Genomic DNA, 20,815 nt, shown 5'->3' on the forward strand with positions numbered 1-20,815 from the left:
CAATTCATACATTTCTGCACTTTAAACAGCATAATCAGATAAAAACCAAATTAAGTGAAATGCAATAATAAGAATTTAATTTTACACACTCCCAACCTCTCACAGAGAAACAGATGTACAAACTGCAATACTGCTTCATTTTCTTCTTTACAACAATATTAAACCTATGGGCAGTGGTACAGTTTGGGTTGTGACACTGCATGGAAGCATAACTAGATTGATTTCAAATCCAGGAGCAAACTACTGCAAATGCTGGAATCTGTACTAGAAAGAAAAAAATTGCTAGAGATCTAGACTCAAAACATTAGCTTGCTTTCTTTCCATGGACGCTGCCTGACCCGCTGTGATCTCCAGCATTTTTTGTTTTCAGTGAAACAAATCTGCTTCAAACAATGTACAAGGTATCCTGAGAGGCAGAACTAATTTAGATGCAAATATTAACTATGCGCAAGGATAAATGTAAATAAGCACTCCAGTAGAAAGACTGCTCCTGGTCAGAACTCTGGTTAAAATCTTGCAGCTTGGTCGGAGCCTCAACAGTGCACATTTTTAATGCATTTGAAGTGAGTTCTTGGAGATTTTAAAATATCTCATCACTTTCGACTGCATTATGGTGAAAGCAGTTCTTTTAAAACTCAATTTTTTTCAGCAACTGCAAGACTCAACAAACAGCATTAAACATTCAAGTTTGCATTCTGGCATTTGTAGCATTGAAGGTCGCGTGAGAAAACTATATTGAATGTTAACCAAGGACAATTTTGTGACTGATTGCCAAGGAGGCCACTTCAGTGGCTCCAATCCAGAATAAAGTTTCTAATATGTATCATTTTATTAATGCCAATAAACACTGTGACTCCCTATAGTTAACTGAATGACTTATAAGGCTAAATCATTTTCCAAAAAATTAAAACATCTCAGTTTTAGTACAAATTGGTTTAAAAAGGTGTTTTTCAATTCAATTGTAAAATGATCACACAATATGCACAAAAAAAAACTCACATCGCATACATGCATCATTACTAACACTTGCCATAATGGCTTTATTTTAACAAAAACATACCAACTATCGTTAAAGCTCCATCAAACAGGCACATTCGATAGTGACAGAATTGGCCAGACAGATGACTCGTCAGTCACAATATCAGTTTAATTAAAGGTGCATGGTATTGGCAATATTACTGTGATGGCTTCAACCAGATAATGTAGAAACAAAAACACAAGTTCCTGAAGTGTTTGAAGGATTTGGATCCACATAGAGATTTGAAGTTCTGATTTGATTCTCTTTTACCAATGATAGCCCATTAAAAATGTTCCATGGGAGGAGGAGGCATGGAGGACTTTTGCTTAAAGGCAGAGATCGAAAACATTTGACAGAATCTTGTTGGGGGTTAGTGAGGTTCTCTCTAGTCAGCCAGAGAGCTGATGAAAGCCTTGTGTTGTCTCCTTCAGGAAGCCCTTCTGAACCATATGATCAGGCAGTGGTGAGGCCACCAATAGATGTCACCTGGAAACAAGACCTTGGAGATCAGAAATCCCAGATAACAAAAGTGTGGAGCTGGATGAACACAGCAGGCCAAGCAGCATCTCAGGAGCACAAAAGCTGACGTTTTGGGCCTAGACCCTTCACCAGAGAGCCTCTGATGAAGGGTCTAGGCCCGAAACATCAGCTTTTGTGCTCCTGAGATGCTGCTTGGCCTGCTGTGTTCATCCAGATCCACATTTTGTTGTCTTGGATTCTCCAGCATCTGCAGTTCCCATTATCACAGATCAGAAATCCCACCCAGTGAGACCTATTCACTAAATATAAGCAACTCTTGACTTCAGCAGTTTCATGGAAGAGGCTGCAGGTGCTGGTGGAAGACCAACCTCCTCCTAGTATGTCAGGGCTATGTAGTACGCCGGCCACAGCAAACTTGGGGATAAGGTTTTCAGTTGGAAGTCATGGGAAAAGAGAGCAAGTAAAGTCAAAAGCAAGGTTGGAGAGGATTGGCTCCCAGCAGCTCGCAGACAGAATGCAACAGCGAGGTTCTGGTGGATTTAATGGGAGAAAGGGCCAGAGTCAACAGGCACATTGAACAATTCATTCAAGCACTGCTAACAGTTCTCTTTTGCCTTTATTTTTATTCACTCTTGGGATTTGGGCATTGTTGGCCAGCTAGCATTTATTACCAGTCCCTACTTGCCCATGAGAAGGTGCTGAGCTGCCTTCTTGAACCACTGTAGCCCATGTGCTGCATAGTGGCCCACAATGCACTTAGGGAAGAAACTACTGGATTTTGATGCAACGACAGTGAAGGAATAGCGATATATTTCCACGTCATGACAGCGAGTGGCTTGGTGAGGAACTTGCACGTGGTGGTGTTTCCTAGTATTTGCTGCCCTTTCTTCCTTGTTGGAAATTGTCGTGGGTTTAAGGCACAGACTAAAGACGTTTGTTTAATGTCTCCCTACACTCCTTTGTTAATGTGACATTGTTGATCCTTCTGTTTATTTTGACACTGTGCTCTGTCCTCACGTGACTGTGAGGATTTTCATCAAGTCATTCAGAAGTTGATTTTGACAGCATGAAAACAGGCCCTTCAGCTTATCTGTCCAGACTGTTCATCAAACACCTATCTACTCTAGTCCCATTTTCTAGCACTTTTTCTTTAAATTAATTCATAGGCCAGGGCAACATTTAGTGTCCATTCCGGAAGACAGTTAAGGATTGACCAGACAAGTGCGTATCTGGAATCACATGTAGACCAGGTAATGATGGCAGCTGCCAGATCGGCTGGGCTTTTCCAGCAATTTTGTTTTTGTTCCTAATTTACAGCATCTGCACTTCTTTAGGTTTTTATTAAAGATGGCGGTTTCCTGAAAGGAAGTACAAGTGAACCAGGTGGGTTTTTTTCCCCCAACAATCAACAATGGATTCATGGTCATCATTAGACTCTTAACGTCAGATTTTTTTTATTGAATTCAAATTCCACTACTTGCCACGGTGGGATTCAAACCTGGATCTCCAGAACATTGCCTGGGTCTCTGGATTGATTGTCCAGTGATAATACAATTAAGCCATCGCCTACCCTGTACTTGGCCCATAACCTTGCACGTAATAATGCTTTAAGCTATCATCTAAATACTTCTGTAATGTTGTGATAGTTCCCACTTCTATCATCCTTTTAGACAATGAGTTCCAGATTCTCTCCAACTTTTGGATGAAAACAAAACTTCCCCCAAATCCACTCTAAACTTGTTGCCCTTTATCTTAAATCTATGCCCACTTGTTATTGATCCTTTGACAGAGGAGAAATGTTTCTTCCTACCTATGCCACTCAATTTTGTATACCTTAATCACATCTCCCTGTCAGTCTTCTCTGCTTTGAAAAAAGCAACCCCAACCTATTTAGACTTTCTTCACAGCTTCAATCAGGGTAACATCCTGGTGAATCCCCTCAACTTTCTCTGTAGTGCAACTACAGTCTTTCTACAGTGCGGTGACCGTGTTTCACACAATCCTCCATCGGTGCCTCGACTAGCATCGTATACTACTCCATCACAAGTTCTCTGCTCTTGTATTCAATGCCTTGGCTAACCGCAAGTATTCCACACGCCCTCTTAACCTCCTAATCTACCAATATTGCTGCCCTCAACAATCTACAGGTGCACACCGAGGTACCTTTGGATCCCCTGTTTTATTAGGCCACACAAAAATCCATCATTTCACGCTTTTTATAGTCAAATTCTATTTGTAATTATTCCACCATTCTGAGCAGACCATCCAAATCATCCTGTAGTCTCTTTCCTTCTTGCTAGTTACCACACTACCAATTTTCATGTCATCTGCAAACATACTGATCAAATCTCTCAAATTCATGTCTAGATCATTAATCTATACCATAAATAGAAAGATTTGTTACTTGTCACAGGCTTCCAGTCACACACAAAAAAAAAACCGTTGACCACTGTCCCCTGCCTCTGTCAATTCTGGATCTAGGCTGTCCTGGATTTATGGGCTTTCCTTGACTAGTCTCTCATGTGAGACCTCATCAAAATCCATACTGAAGTTCATGTGGAATGCACTAGCTTCGTCCACACATCTAGTCACCTCCTTGGAAAACTCTTACCAGACTATTTTTGTCAAAACTTGAATGGATAGAAACGTTCCAGCACAGTTTCCTCTTCTGGTCATTGATTCTTGAGCTGCATTAAGTTGGTGAGTAGTTTTTCAACATGGCATTCAAACAATTACAGCATGTCAGCCTTATCCACTTCAACACAGCCAGCCTGCTTTGCCAGTGATTTCATGGACAACTTTCTGAACAACATCATGAGATACTTCCTGGCCAATGACACACTCACCAATCATCTTTCCAATAAGTTACCTTTACATCACGAAGTCAGTGATACTGATGATACCCTGATGAATGATGTTACAATACCAATCCTTGACTGATGGCACATTCTTGCCAACCTTTGCACTGATGAATTAGGGAAGATATGATGAAGGCAATTGGCCATGAATTTTGACACGGACAAAGCTGATTGGTTCAGTGAGCAATGAAGTTAACAGGAAAAGCAACTTCTCATTTTCAGAGACTTCAACATGGTTGATGACATGACCTAGGCAGTTAGTTTACAGGACGAATACTTTTAAGGTAATATATTCTCTGGAACAACATGCCGTCCATGAGGGATGCATACAAAGAACTGTTCCTGAAAGAATCCCCCATCATCCATGCTTTCTCATTTGATTGCCAAGTGACATGCACTCTCTCCTTGGAGTTGCCTCTCAATGTCTGTGATGTCCTGGATTGGTACAGCACTAATGGTTGACATTTAACATCACCTGCAGCATACCCACCAAGCAAAATAGTCAGCTAACAGTTGGCAGCTTTGAATCCTGACACTTTTATCTCCTTTTGCCATATGTACATTCATTTCATCACATATTTCCAAATTTAATTAATGCTGAAAATTTGTTTTGCTCTAAGCATTTTCTTCATTGATTCAAAGGGGAAAGACATACATATGCTGCTCCCGTATCAGCACCAGCTGCCTCACTAGGCATGTTAATATTTGCAGTCTTCCTGAAACTGTTGAAGCATTCAAGATTAGCACTGAAACTCTGACTGAACTCGTACATTGCTCATTGTGTGAGGTCCCGTACAGGTGCTGTTTTCTTTTCCTTTGACTACCATAGAGTCATAGTTTCTATGTACAACATAGAAACAGATCCTTCAGTCCAACTTGTCCATGCCAACCAGATACCCTAAATAAAACCATCCCTATTTGCCAACATTTGGCCCATATCCCTCTAAACCCTTCCTATCCAAATGTCTTCTAAATGTTGCAATTGTACCAGCCTCCAACACTTCCTCTGGCAGCTCATTTCATACATAAGCCACGCTCTGTGTGAAAATATTGCCCCTTCGATGCCTTTTAAATCTTTCCCCATTCATCTTAAACTTATGCCCTCCGGCTTTGGACTTCCTACCCTGGGAAAAAGACCTTGTCTATTCACCCTATCGTTGCCCCCCCTGATTTTATAAACTCTATGAGGCCACCTTTCAACCGCCAGCACTCCAGGAAAAATAACCCCAGCCCATTACAGCCTCTCCCTATAGCGCAAACCCTCCAGACCTGCTAGCATCCTTGTTTATCTTTTCTGAACTCTTTCAAATTTCACAACATTCCTCTACAGCAGGGTGACCAAAATTGCACGCGGTATTCCAACAGTAGCCCAAATAATGTCCTGTACGGCCGCAAATGACCTCCCAACTCCTAAGAGACATCTTGAGGTTGGTTGGCTCGCTGAGCTGGTTTGTTGTTCCGCAGACATTTCGTTACCGTGCTTGGTAACATCCTCAGTGCAGCCTCTAATGAAGCATCAGTGTGTTTTCCTGCCTGGTTTTTAAACTCTGGGGTCCATTGCGATGGATTGCCTCACTTCTGGGTTTCCTCCGTAGTGGAACGTATGTGGGGTCGAGTTCAATGTGTTTATCGATAGCGTACTTTGTGGAGTGCCATGCTTCCAGGAATTCTCGTGCTTGTCTCTGCCCAGCCTGTCCCAGGATCTTGGTGTTGTCCCAGTCAAAGCCGTGGTTCCCCTTATCTATGTGGATTGAGATGAGTGAGTATTGGTCCTGACTTTTTGTAGCCGGTTGGTGTTCATGAACTCTTGTCATTAGTTTCCTTCCTCTTTGTCCAATATAGTGTTTCATGTAGTCTCTGCAGGGGATCTTGTAGATGACACAGGTGCTGTCCATGGCGGGGAGTGGGTCTTTAGTTCAGTTGAGTACTTTTCGTAGTGTTGATGTGGGTTTGAGTGCCACTCTGATGTCCAGCGGTCTTGTGATGAGTTCTGATAAGTTCCTGATGTAGGGTAGTGTGATGAGTGTGTCGGGGCGTGTAGAATCTTTCTGATGCTGTTCCTGTAGGCATCTCCTGACCCAGTTCTTTGGATATCCATTATCCTTGAACATTTAGAAGAGGTATTCCTCCACCCCTTGGCGTGGGTCCATGGTGCTGCAGTGCGTTGTCACCCTTTTAAATAGTGTCTGCATGCACATGCACGAGAATTTCTAGAAGCATGGCATTCCCTCCGGAACTCCATCAACAAACATTGATTTGGAGCCAATCTACCATCCCCTGAGAAAAAGAACAGGAAATGACATCACCAACCCAAGGAAACCTAACCAGATAAATAGAAAGCGGGACATAACACCAGCGCTTTGTCAGAGGCTCACTGATGAGGTTACCTAGAATGGTGATGAAACGTCTGAAAACTAACCTTCCAGCTCAGCGAGCAAACTCACATCCAGTGTCTGCATGCAGCTTCATTTGTATGTGCTGGGATGGTTACTGTTGAAGTTCAATATCTGGTCTATGTGAGTGGCTTTTCAGTGTACTTTGTTTTGCAGTTTCCCATTTGTCTTGTGCTCTACCATGACGTTGAGGAATGGGAGTTGTTTGCTCTTCTCCTCCTCTCTGGTGAATTTTATTCCAGTGAGGGTGTTGTTTATGAGTTTGTGTGTCTCTTCTAATTTGGTCCATTTAATGATGACAAAGGTGTCGTCTAGTGATGTTCATACTATGGAAACCACCCTGTGGTTTTTCCAAAGAGAAATGGGACCTAGACACAAACCAATGTCAAAATGAAACCAGGCAACTTCAAAACTACCTGCACACACTGGAACAAATATTTCCTGGCACTTCCACAAGTTCTTTTGAAAGACAACTGATGTCAGGCTGCTGTCTCCTTTTCTCCCTCTGAAGAGTTGGCAATGGGTTGGCACAGAAACAGCCGCAGTAAGAAATCAATAACTGTAATATACAGTTGGATTGCAGCCATTTAAGAATGAGGACCAACATCACCTGCTCGAGGGAAACTACTGATGGGCAACAAATGCTAGTCAAGTCAGAGATGCCCACACCCCATGAGTGAATTTATAATAAAGCACCGTGACTGCAACAAGAAACAAACCAATCTCACTGCTCAATGACAACCAAAGAACTCTAAACGATATATTATTTTATCATAAAATAAAACATTGAACTGCAGCTGTTGGAAATCTGAAACAAAAACAAAACTGCTGAAGAAACTCAACAGATCTGGCAGCATCTGTGGCGAGAAATCACAGTTACCATTTCAGGTCCAGTGACCATCCTTCAGTTCTGAAAGATCACTGGACCTGAAATGTCAACTTTGTTTTCCCTCCACAAATGCTGCCAGAGCTACTGAATTGCTCCAGCAATTTTTGTTTTGGTATTATTTTTATCCTCCTTTGCCTTGGACCTTATTCGCGTCTAATTTTATACTTGCTTGAGTACAAGTGTCTGCACGAACCGTACATGCACGATGTAGAAATTAGTCTTTAACTCTGGTAACAGTTCATAAATTTGCTTTGCTTGACTCAAGAAAAGCTTGATTATTTGCTCATTAAATCACATTTTAATTGGCAAGTTCTGACTGCTAAAAGGAATCAAAGGGCAAGGGGAGAAATTAGGAGCAGGGTACTTAGCTGAGCGATCCAGAGATGAGCAGCTAAAGTGGATTGGCCAAGCTAAATTGTCTGTAATGTCCAGGCAGTTACAAGGATAGGGTGGGAAGCCAACTCACTCCTACTCAGATAATAGGAACTGCAGATACTGGAGAATCTGAGATAACAAAGTGTAAAGCTGGATGAACACAGCAGGCCAAACAGCATCTTAAGAGCAGAACACCCCTCATTAAGTTGTAACAGCACAGGCCCACTTACAGCTGGGCGAATATACATGGTGGCAGGCCGAGGCCTTTAAGAATACCACGTACAATTCTGGTCACCTTTCGAGATAAAGGATATTGTTAAACTTGAGAGGGTGTGGATGTTGCGAGGGCTGGAGGGCTTGAGCTGTAGGGAAAGGCTGAATAAGCTGGGGTATTTCTTCCCTGAAATGGAGTCTGAGGAGTGACCCTTATAGAGGTTTATAAAATTATGAGGTGCATGGGTAGGGTGAATAGCCAAGGATTTTTTTTAAAAGCCTAGAGTAGGGGAGTCCAAAACTAACTAGCATAGGTTTAAGGTGAGAGGGGAAACATTTAAGGGAACCCAATGGGCAAGTTTTTCATGCAGAGGACGGTGTGTTTATGGAATCAGCTGCCACAGAAAGAGGTGGAGGTGGGTGTAAATACAACATTTAGAAGGCATATGAATAGGATTAGTATGTGGGGGTGGGGGGAGAGGATATGGGCCAAACGCTAGCAAACAGGACTAGGTCAGATTGGGACGCCTGGCCAGCATCAAAAGGGTCCGTTTCAGTCATGCGTGGCAATGTTGCAGACCTCAGGCGGAAGGATGCCTGGCAAGAAAGTTGCATACAGGAACCGAGGCGGCAGTAGAGGAGGGGTTGAAGTTTAGACATGTTACTGGACCCAACGGATTTGGTTTTTTTTTCAGATCCATCAATTCCACTCCCCAGCATAGGGAGTTTCTCTTGCGTTGTTTTTTTTAAATTTCCACTACCCTCTCTGCGGGTACTCGACGGCCGTCGAAGGTATGCACCTAGACGTTCACGGAAATGAAAGCCTACCGCCAGGTAATGTATTTCTCAGGTTCCTAGTGACAGGCCGTGCCTCCCTAGTGAATGTAACCCTTAAGGTGGGGGAAGGCCCTTCGCTGACAACGACAGCCCGCTTCTGGCGAGCAGTGAGTGGACTAACGGTCACATCAAACTAACAACAGAAATTGCGAACACTTTTTTTTAAACCCAGTCAATGTCCCTACGACTTGCTTCAGAACTTATAATAATCGACAAATAACCTCGCATTTTTCACGGTTACTGCGGCTCACCTCCTCCGACAAAGGCAAACGGCAGCTGAAAGCAGGGCTTTTCGCAATGGCCCCGTCGCTATCATTTTAGCCTCGGTAACCACGACGCCCCTCAACCGTCTCACCGCGTACCGCCCCTGTGCACTCCCATTGGTCCGGATTGCCGCACGCCCTCACGGTCCGTCACTCCCATTGGTCAGATGGTACGTCCGTCAAAACAAGCGGCGCCTCACCCACCTCCGCTGACCCCCATTGCGATTGGTGCATAATGAGACTGCGTCACAGGCGGCTGGTTCATCCTGCAGCCGTGATTGGCTCCCTCCAGTGTCAATCACATCGACCCCCGGGCGAGAGTCGGATGAAAATTCAGGGAAAAGTTCTGATTTTTTTTTTAGGACCAAGTGATATAAAGGCTCGGATGTCGGAATGGGTTTGGGTTCACAAGGTGGCCTTGTGACCGTCGTGAGGCGCGCCTCCAGCTCACCGACGCACGACGGCAGCTGGAAGGGAGGGAGGGAGGGAGGTGGATGGGTGAAGGGCCCCGCCTCAGGGCGGGATCTTTTCCACTACATCATTCCGCCCCCCTCCCCCACCTTTCCAATTCCCGTCTGCTGGCAGCCAGGTTATTGGTACCCAGCTGTCTGCCTTCCCCGGGCGTGGGCAACATCTCCCCCCCCCCACCCCCCATAAGGGTATCCTTTTCTCAAAGTCATCCTGGATGAGGGAGGTCATTCCTCCCCTTAGGGTACCCTCTTCTCAATGAGTCCTGGGGGCGGGGGTACAGTCAGTGATAATATCTCCCATCAGCGTGTCCTCTCTCCAATGTCCCTTGGATAGAGGGGCGGTCATTAATAACGCACACAGCCCTTCACATAACCTCTTTTCACTGTCTCCTGGATTGGATGGGGGAGAGGCAGTTATTAATAACACCCTCTCCCCTTAATGTCTCGGGGGTAGGGGTAGGGGTGGGGGTGGTCATTAATAACTCCCTCTCCCCTTCGGGTATCCTCTTCTCAATGTCTCTTGGGAGGGGTACGAGGAGTCATTGATAACATCTGCTCAGTGTCTCCTAGCAGAGGGGGAGTCAATGATATCACTTCATCCACTCCCCTAAGGGTGTTTCCTCTATGCCGCAAGCTGGGGTATCATTGACAACACCCCCATCCCTCAGGGTGTCTTGTCCTCACACTCCTCCGGGGTGGTGGAGTTCGGAGGTGACATTGGGTCCCGCCAACTTTGCTGACCCATTGGTGCGTTGGGAGTCATTAACAGCATTCCTCTCCCCAACCTCCTGGTGAGGGTGGGAGGGATTTGATGAGTCCGCCCCCAGTGAGGGGATAGGGATGGTGACCGTGTCCGTGTGCTGCTGCCTTTAAAGCAGGTTGGCCGGCCGGAGCTCTCTGTCCAGCGTCTGTACTCCGCCCCTCCGGCTCAGCTTATCCTCACAGCCCCTTTTTCGCCTCTCTCGACCCGGCAGGATGGAGATCGTGTGTCGGCTGTTGGCAGCCCTCATAACCCTGGGGACTCTGTGCGGTGCTGAGACCGTGAAGTTTCACGAGTGCGGTGAGTGAAAAAACATCGTTTCTTTCTCAGGGAGGAGAAATATTAGACTTAGACTTAGAATCCCTACAGTGTGGATTTATTTTTTAAAACGTGTTAGAAAATGTTAATTTTCCCAAAAAACCAAACTATTCCGAAGATCTAAAGGGAATTAAAAAAAACTTCTTGAACTTTTTATTTTACAAATTCCAAGTGACCTGATGCGAAAACTCTTCAGCTTCAACTCTTAATCTGATGCCCTTTACAGGCTATAGGTTTTTTTTAATAAAGAGTTTGATTTCAGACGATCGGAAGAGCTTTTCCATAAAAACTGAAAGCTCTAAGGGTCGGTCACCAGACCCGAAACGTTAACTCTGATTTCTCTGCACAAACGCTACCAGACGTGCTGAGTTTTTCCAGCAATTTCTGCGTTTGTTCCAGGAGAATTTCTCATCCTTGAGGTAACGGGACCGGCAGAAATGCTAATCGAAAAAGTAAATGGGACATTTCCTTTTTATTAACAGAACGTATCAGAGTAAGTAATGCTCGTACAACAAAGAACTGCAGGTGCTGAAAAATCTGAAACAAAAATTGCTGGAGAAACCCAGCAGGTTCTGACAGCATCTTACGAGAAAGCTTTGTTAACCCTTGAGGGTTACTGGACTCAAAGTCTTAACTTTGGATCCAGCAGTTTCTGGTTTTGTTTGACTGTAGCTAGGAGTAGCATGTATAGCTCGGGAACGGGTATTGCACGGAGGATGTGATTACCCTAGAAAATGTGTAAAGGAAACTTTATGATTTTGCCAAGCATATGAAATCATACAATCCAACTAAAGGTTGGACAGTCGGGGTTTGTTTTCTTATGATGAGGGGCTGAAGGGACATTTTAAAGGAGGTGTCAACACTAATGGATAGCAAGTGTGAAGAGCCTATTTCTAAAAGCAGAAATGTCAAAGAGAAGATTCAAATTAATTGACGATAGAAATTATTCATTCAGGATTATGAAGATCTTAAGCTCACTACCTGAAATAATGAGAAAGAAACCCTCGAACATTTTTTTAAAAATTGAATGGAGATGCACTTGATGCCATGTAATCTAGAGTAATCGATGTGGAAGATGAAATGAGGTGAAACTTAAGCTTTTGAAAGTGTATTTAAAAATTGAGCTTTGTGAGGAAGAATAATGTGATGTTATTATTTCTACTTAACATCATATGCTTAGCTGCACTGGCATAATATTTCCAGCATTTTACATTTTGACATTTCACTGCTTCATTGTTTTTTTAATGATTTGAACAATTCTGTGGCACCTGTATTGCCCTGTTATGAGTAAGTTATATGATGTGACTACTTCTGCGGTTATGTATTGTGTCCATCATTGACTCTGTCGGGGAAGATAATGTTTCTATGTAGGATTGCATATTGTTTCTACAGATGATATGGGTTTTACTCTCTAACCTCAAAATATTGTCTATTTGTGACTGAGTCCTCTAACAACAAAAGTCAAAGATACCATTGCACTAGCTGCACACTTTGACTCAGAATGTCTGAACTTCTTGTTAAATTACTATGATTAGAATATTAGCCTTACTTTCACTTATCAGCACTTATTTTCCACCCCTAATTGCCCAGAACTTAACATTCAACTGTTGCAGCCCATGTATTGTAGGCATACCCAAAGTGGTGTTGTGGAGTTTGTTTTTTGACTCAGTCACATGAAGAAACTGTATTTGAAATCTTTAAATAAGACAGTGATTGTTCCAAGTCAGGATGGTGTGTGGCTTGGAGTGGAAACTGCAGATAATGTGTTCTATGTATCTGTTACTCTTGTTTTTCTTGGTCATAGATGTCGCTGGTTTGGAACATACTGTCTAAATGGCATGCCGTGTTGATTGTACACACTGCTGTGTGTTGGTGGTGGAGAGAGGGATTGTTAGTTCGGGTGCCAATCAAGCAAGTGCTTTGTTCTGGATTGTCGCATCAGAACTGAGCAAATCTAGGCAAGTGGGAAATCATCCAGGAAGATGAGTTACTTGCTGCAGGATTCCTAACCTCTGGCCCACTTGATCTACATTCTGTGTTCTCATAGCCACCAGTGTTCAAATGGCTAACCCAGTCCAGCTTCTGATCAGTAGTTAACCCAGGATGTTGATAGGTGATTCGCAATGGTAATGCCGAGGGGTGGTGATAGGATTCTTTCTTCTTGGTTATCCTCATTCCCAGACACTTGTGTGCTGCAGATGTTACTTACCTGTAATCGCCCAAAGCCTCTGTCGTCCTTGTCTTACTGCATGCAGACATATACTCTTCAGTTTCTGAGGTGTTACAAATGTTACTAATCATTTGTGCAACCATCAACAAACCTCTCCACCTCTGACTCCATAATGGCGGGAAGGTCAGTGAAGAGGGTTGGGCCTAGGGCACTACCTGGAGGACCTCCTGCAGTGTTGACCTGTAGCTGAGCTGATGCATCTCTGCCAATCACGACCTTCTTTTGCACTAGGTACAACTCCCACAGCAAAGAGTTTTACTCCGGTCCCATTCACTCCAGTTTTGCAAGGGGTCCTTGATGTCACATTCAGTTAAGTGTTATCTTAATGTTCAAGACAGTCACTCTTACTTTCCCCCAGAGTTCTACACTTTTGTTCATGTTTTGACCAAGGCTGTAAAAAGCCAGGAGTCAAGTAAGCCTGACAGATTCAAACTGAGTAACAATGAGCAGGTTAATGTTGAATAAGTGGCACTTGTTAGCATTATTGATGACATCTCATCATTTCTGTCAATGCATTATAGTATATTTTAAGCTATTTTCTTCTCTCCTATTCCAGCACCCATATTTTCCATAAGACTTGTGGAGATAATCACTTATGTTGAGCATTGTATTATGGATTCTTTGTATTAGATAACCACAAACAGCTTGTACAAATGCTAGATTGCTGTGCTCTGTTTAAACAGACTGTGATTGTTATTAATGAAGTGGCTGCATTGAAAGTCTTCATGTATGCTTGGCAGAACTTTAATTTGAAAATATGTCCAACCACAAAGCTAAATCCTTTTTTTTCCCCACCCCTCTCCTATTTTCATAAAAGCTTAATCTTCAGATTGTTTTTTTTTGCTGATGTACCTAAACAGAAAAAAGATCTACCAGCCATCTGATTTAACAAAAAGCTGATGGACTTTGAACACTGGTATTTTGCTAGTAAGCACAACATTTGTTTCACACTGATTATAGTCCACTAAGCAATGGCACTGAAATTGTTCTAGATTTTGAAAAGATTTAAAAACCAGAAGTTTCCTGTATTCCTGTCTGCTCAGAACTCTTAGCACCCCCTGTGTGAAAGGGTGCCCATTGTCAAGAATCTCCAGTTTATCTACTCGAAACCTTGTGAAATATTGAATATGAATTACCTGGAGCTGACTTTGTGGATTTTACTAGTTACTAGCTCCTGGAAAAGGCCTATTTTGATTAAATCAGATGTCTAAACTATTAGTTCCTGTATCTCATGTTACACCATGACCTATATGTTGATGCGCTAAGCATTTTTTCCATACAACTTATGACATTGACTCACCCTTGTATTATAGGATCTACAGTTGGAAAAATTCTGACAGTGGAAATAACGCCCTGCCCCACTCTCCCATGTATACTTCGCAAAGGACAGACATCTGCTGTGAATGTCACCTTCATCAGCAGTAAGTGTTTTTCTAAATTTAACATTGCAAAAGAAAATTTCCAGTGTATAGGTTCTTGCTTTGTTGGAAAAGTTATCTTGAAATGCCTGGTAAAAGTGTTCAACAAGTTGCGTGGAGAAACTTTGGCCAATTGGATATAAAATTGGCTTTGACGGTAGGAGACAGACGGTGGTGGTAGAGGGTTGTTGTTCAGCTGGAGACCTTTGACCAGCGATGTGATACACTGGGTCCGTTGTTGTTTGTCAATTTATATAAATTGATTTGAATGAGAATACAAGAAGTATAGCTCGTAAGATTGCAGATGACACCAAAATTCATGGTATGATGGACAATGAAACAGATTGTCTGAATATACCATGTGATCTTCATCAGCTGGACTAATGGGCTGATGAATGACACATGGAGTGTAATTTAGATAAATGTGAGGCATTGCATTTTGGTAATATAAACCAGGGCAAGACATGCTTAGTTAGTGATAGGGCCGGGGTTGAGGGATGCCTGTTGTCAACAAAGAGACCTAGGGTGCGGGTACATAGCTTCTTGAAAGTGGTGTCACAGGTAGACAGTTTGTAAAGAAGGTGTTTGGCACGTTTGCCTTCGTTGGACAGACCATTAAGTATCAGAGTTGGAAAATCATGTTGCAGCTGTACAAGATATTGGTGAGGTCACGTTTGGATTAGTGCAGTTCTGGTTGACCCATCATAGGAAGGATGTTATTAAATTGGAAAGGGTGCAGAAAGAATACCACTAAGACTAGAAGGTTTAAGTTATCAGGAAAGGCTGGGACTATTGTCCCTGGAGCATTGGAGGTTGAGGGGTGACGTTACAGAGGTTTACAAAATCATGAGACATAAATGAAGTGAATAGCCAACGTCTTTTCCCCAGGGTAGGGGAGTCCAAAACTAGAGGGCATAAGTTTTTAAGGTGAGAGAGGAAAGATTTTAAAGTGGAGGTGGGGACCAGCTTTTTAACACAAGATATATGGATTGAACTGCCAGAGGAAGTGATAGGTACAATTAAAGCATTTAAAAAAATATTTGGATATGTCCATGCATAGGAAAGTTCTAGAAGGATATGGGCCAAATGCAGGCAAATGGGACTAGTTAAGTTTAGCAAACATGAACGAGATGGACCGAAGGGTCTGTTTCCATGCTGTATGACTTCATGCCAAATATTTAAATGAACGTATCTTACATAGTAAATAAAAACCAAAAGAACTCTGGATGCTGGAAATCAGGAGTGAAAACAGAAATTGCTGGAAATGCTCAGCAGGTCTGGTAGCATCTGTAAAGAAAAAAAAGTCAGTTAACGTTATGGGTCCGATGACCCTCCCTAATAACCCTTCTGAAAATGGGTCACCGGACCTGAAACGTTAACTCTGACTTTTTTTTCTTCACAGATGCTGCCAGACATGCTGACCGTTTCCAGCAATTTGTTTTCATTCCTGATGTATTATATAGTAATCTGCTATTTTTGCTTTGAAGTTTACTTCCATAATGTGGAAGGATTATGCAAGTTCCACAAGGATTTCTAATTTAAATTTTCCCATTTGAGAACCACTCGCTAGATTTGTAGATTTTGTCAAAGAAACTGGAAATGCTTCAAATAACTAATGTATTAAATTGTTTTCTTTACTGAAGAGCCTTTTATAATACCTTTAGTACATGAACCACATAAGTAAATTTCAGATTTAACACTTACAAAATGCATGTGGTTATTCAGATTTGACAAAATTCTGAACACGTTGCGCATAATATTTATTCTACACACAATATGACCCTGAATGTGTCAAGGAAAATACAACTCCCATTCATATACCAGCTATAGAGATGTAGGAGAAGCTTCTGGAATATGCAAGCACCTCAAAATTTAGAAGTAAGACAAAAATAAGTAATTATCTGAAAAATACTGGAGAAAGAAGTCAGTATGCAACGTTTTATAATTAAATTAATTGATGATACTGGATTGAATGAACCCCTAAGTTTAAGCTCTAAGGGTCCAAATAATACACCCCTGATAAATGGTGAATATTGCCTAGAGCGAGAATGGTTGTTCTTATTTTTGAAAGCAAGGAATTTTGATCTGCATCTAGACTCTGCTGGAGCAAACTTTTTTGTGGTTCTTAATTTTAAAGCACTGGGAAGTGCAAGACACTGACTCATGCTTTTCCTGATGTCTTTGTTTTGTGTGTTTCCTTCAAGATTCCAAAATGGCAAAGAATGAGATGATAGGTGTGATCCTGCTCCTAAATTGTTCAGAGGATCATAGGTGAAGTCTTGAGAATACAAGGACTAACTATTGCAATTTTTTTTCAGAAACCTCAACTAAAACAAGCACAGCTGTAGTTCATGGGATCTTGAATAAAGTTCCAATTCCTTTTCATATCCCTAATGCTGATGGCTGCAAATCTGGAATTCGGTGCCCCATCCAGAGCAATCAAACCTACCACTACATCAATTCGTTACCAGTAAAAAGCGAATACCCATCAGTACGTATTTTCATTGTTTCCTGACAAGTATAGTAACATACCTTACAGGTTAATTAGTCATTCTGGCTATTCCATTCAACGTAACTGTATTAAAACAAATTTTTATGGCAGCTGGTTGCAAAGAGATTGGTATGTGTTGTATTGAGTAGTTTTTATTTCAGACATTGTGTGTACTTGAACATTTTTTACAATTTTCAATTAACTGTAGGATATTTGATTCAAAGACCTGTCATCCAGTTCAACCAAAGCAGTGTTTTGACCATCACATCGATAATTGTTCTTACTTATGACTGATCTTCTGTATTAGTATCTTTCACATGAACAATGGTTTGAACTAAATAGAAACTGCAACAGTACTGTAATACTACAACTGGCACCAACCAGATCGTTGTCTCCTTCAGATTGATGTGAAAGAGAGCTCCACTTTTCTGAACCAAACCGCCTGAATGCCCAATTTCCATCTTTATTTTATATCTGTCTGGCAAGGGCAATGGGCATTTTCCATTCCTAACTGCCCTTGAAAGTGGTAGTGAGCTGTTTTACTGAACTATCTGGTGTAGATACACTCAGTGCTACTAGAATTATAATTAGCTTTATAAGACCTTGTCTGGGCTACACTTGGCGTATTGCAATCAGTTCTGGTCACCACAATACAGGAAGGACGTAGAGACTTTTGAGATGGTGCAGTAAAGGTTTACTGGGATGCTGCCTGGATTAGAGGATATGAGCTACAAGGAGAGGCTAGAAAAACCCAGGTTGTTTTCTCTTGAGTGGCAGAGGCTGAGGGGAGACTTCATAGTTGATAAAATTTGAGATGCATAGAAAGGTTGACAACCAAAATCCTTGGTCCCCAAGATGAAATGCCTAATGCTAGGGAGCATGCATTTAAGGTGGGGGGGGGGGGAGAGAGAGAGAGAGAGAGAGAGAATCGGGGAGGAAGGTAGGATCAAAGATGATGTGAGGGGCAATTTGTTTTTACATAGTGGTAGGAAACTGGAACACACTGCCTGTGGTGTGGCCCAGGCATATATGATAGTGACATTTAAGGGACTTTTAAATAAGCACATGCATATGGAAGGATATGAATCAAAGGCTGGCAGAAGGAATTAGTTTAATTTGGTGTCATGTTCGGCACAACATCTTGGGCTGAAGAGCCCGTTCCTGTGCTGTGCAGTTCTGTGTTCTATGATCCACCAAAGAAGGATGATACAGTTTCCCAAATATTTCCCTGTGCCTTCTGTCCTTGGTCTCAGTGACAGAGATAATATGATGGAAAACGCTGTTAAAGGATGCTTGAAAATTTACTGCAGTGTATTTTGAATAAGGTTACGTGCTGGTGATGGATGTGATGCCAATCAAACAGGCTCTTTTCTCGTGAATAATGTTGAGTTTCTGGAGTGCTATCGAAGCTGCATCCTCTCCAGCATGTGGAGAATCATGTTATACACCTTACTCAATGTTTGCAAATGATAGACAGGCTTTGAGGAGTCTGTAGGTGTTGCTCTGGACTAAATTCCCAACCGCTGACCTGCTGTTGTCACCACCTACGCTGGAGGACAGAGTTCAAGATCTGAAGTTGAGGAAATCCATGTTGAGTACAGAAAGCTGTGATGGACACAATTTTAAAAAGTGAAATGGTGATCTTTCAGCTTGTGTTGGGTTTTACTGAAGCATTGCAGCAGACCTAGGTCAGAAATCTGAACATGGAAGTGAGATGGTACATTGAAATGGCATTTGACTGGAAGGTACTGTCATGATTGCAGACCATGTAGGATTGTGTTTGTAAGTCATCTCCACACTGCAGAGGTGACTGTATTGTGAGTAGCAAGCTCCTGCTTCAGTGTTGCGGGTTTTGAACAGTGAAGAATAAGGAGGGAAAAGGGCAAATGTTATACGTCCTGCAATTGCATTGGAAGGTGCTATGGCAGGGGAAATGAGGTCATGAAGTGGAGCAGCTTGTCATGGAATGAATGGTTCCTCTGCAAGGCTGACAGGGGAGAGAAAACCTGTTTGGTTGTGGCACTAAGCTGAAAGTTGTGGAAATGGCAGAAGATAGCCTTTGAATATAGAAGGTGGAGGTGTGGAAATTGGCAAGGAGAACTCTGTTTGGTTCCATGAGGCAGGAGAGTAGGGGTCGGGCCTGAAATGTGGGAAATGGGTCCAACATGATTAATGGTTCTGTCGATCTCAGTAGCTGGAATCGAGATAAGGAAAAGAGGGCATGTTGGAGGAGCCATTATTGAAAGTAGCATCTAGGCAGTTGTGATGGCATGGTATCCTCGTCGGAAGTGCAATTGAGATAGCTGTGGGAGTCTATGGGTTTGTGATGAAAGTTAGGCAGCCTGTTCCTGGAAATGGAGACTGAAGCAAAGGACCAGTCTAGTGGACCAGATGAAAGTGAAGAAAATAAATCAAGGGGGGAGAAAAATAATTGATTCTGTGAGAGAGCAGGAAACTACACTGATACAGCCATTGATTTTACTGGAAAAAGACATGTGTGAGAAACTCAGTAAGACTAGACAGTTATAACTAAGTCCCGTACAGGTACCCACAACCACATATGTATTTGCCTGTGTATGTTTAGATTTGAGATTTACAACATATTGGAACTTCCAGTTTGGTCACCACTGATAACGGACAGCACGTGACTGGTAATTTGGCAGCAATAAATGAATGTCTAAATTGTAATTATTTCACTCAAACAGCTCTGACATGCTATGACACATTCTCATGGCAGATGAGTCTTGAACCCAGCCCTTATGGCTCAGAAGGGAGGGACAGTACTACTGACATAAGAACCTCAGTTTACAATTAGAAATGCTATAATACAGTGACTAATAACTTCATGGTTGAACTTGCACTCTCAGATGCACATGTGATTACATTTGTTTATGGCAGTGATATTAACATCTGATTTTCTTTTTCAACTTTTAACACTTCCCAGATTAAATTGGTGGTTTCATGGGAACTGAAGGATGAAAATGACCGCAGTCTTTTCTGCTGGAGAATCCCTGTCCAGATTACCGATTAAACAAGATCACCAATTGCCAGCTTCTTAACAACAGTACTCACAATGGACTAATCCAGAGAACAGTTTCTAGATCGTGCATATTCAGGAAGTTGGGAATGACTTCAATTTTGCTTTAAGCATAGTGTTGTTATTTCCACTCAGTTTTTGAACGTAGATGTCTAGACTATAATCTATCCTATCTTTAAAACAAGTGGATCAATAAAGATGTGAATTACAGTGTTTACATTGTTTCTAAAACAAGTGTTTGGCAGCTACATAATTCAAATAATTGTGGTGAAGCTGTACTGACTTGTCTCATACTTACCAATTTATATATGCTAACTAGCGAGTTTTGAGAAGATTTGTAGCTCAGGTTGAGGTTCAGGATGTGAGTTTGCTCGCTGACCTGGAGGGTTAGTTTTCAGACGTTTCATCACCATTCTAGGTAACATCATCAGAGAGCCTCCGATGAAGCGCTGGTATTATGTCCCACTTTCTATTTATCTGGTTAGGTTTCCTTGGGTTGGTGATGTCATTTCCTGTTCTTTTTCTCAGAGGATGGTAGATTGATTTGGAGCCAATGTGTTTGATGGAGTTCCGGTTGGAATGCCGTGCTTCTAGGAATTCTCGTGCGTGTCTCTGTTTGGCTTGTCCTAGGATGGATGTGTTGTCCCAATCAAAGTGGTGACCTTCCTCATCTGTATGTAAGGATACGAGTGATAGTGGGTCATGTCGTTTTGTGGCTAGTTGATGTTCATGTATCCTGGTGGCTAGCTTTCTGCCTGTTTGTCC

At 42.3% G+C, this 20,815-nt stretch overlaps 2 protein-coding genes across 5 annotated transcripts in view; one reads left to right on the top strand and one right to left on the bottom strand.

Moving 5' to 3' along the window:
* isca2 (iron-sulfur cluster assembly 2) overlaps positions 1 to 9,426 on the bottom strand; it is a 40,320-nt gene extending 30,894 nt beyond the window's left edge. For all 3 annotated transcript variants that reach the window (XM_048537732.2, XM_048537733.2, XM_059649037.1), the window contains exon 1: positions 9,315 to 9,426. In XM_048537732.2, the coding sequence (XP_048393689.2) occupies positions 9,315 to 9,379 (65 nt within the window). In that variant the 5' untranslated portion in view covers positions 9,380 to 9,426. The remainder of the gene's footprint in view (positions 1 to 9,314) is intronic.
* On the top strand, positions 8,794 to 20,265 carry LOC125455583 (NPC intracellular cholesterol transporter 2-like). Of its 2 annotated transcripts, none has more exons than XM_048537730.1 (5): positions 8,794 to 9,018; positions 10,771 to 10,856; positions 14,418 to 14,525; positions 16,841 to 17,013; positions 19,958 to 20,265. In XM_048537730.1, exons 1-5 carry the CDS (start codon positions 8,885 to 8,887, stop codon positions 20,042 to 20,044), a joined length of 588 nt encoding a protein of 195 aa, XP_048393687.1. In that variant the 5' UTR covers positions 8,794 to 8,884; the 3' UTR covers positions 20,045 to 20,265. The 2 variants fall into 2 exon arrangements, with proteins under 2 accessions (XP_048393687.1, XP_048393688.1); XM_048537731.1 differs by having other exon boundaries at positions 8,946 to 9,060.
* The last annotated feature ends 550 nt before the right edge of the window (positions 20,266 to 20,815 follow it).

Source organism: Stegostoma tigrinum, chromosome 10 (assembly GCF_030684315.1).
Source record: "Stegostoma tigrinum isolate sSteTig4 chromosome 10, sSteTig4.hap1, whole genome shotgun sequence".
NCBI classification, from domain to species: domain Eukaryota; kingdom Metazoa; phylum Chordata; class Chondrichthyes; order Orectolobiformes; family Stegostomatidae; genus Stegostoma; species Stegostoma tigrinum.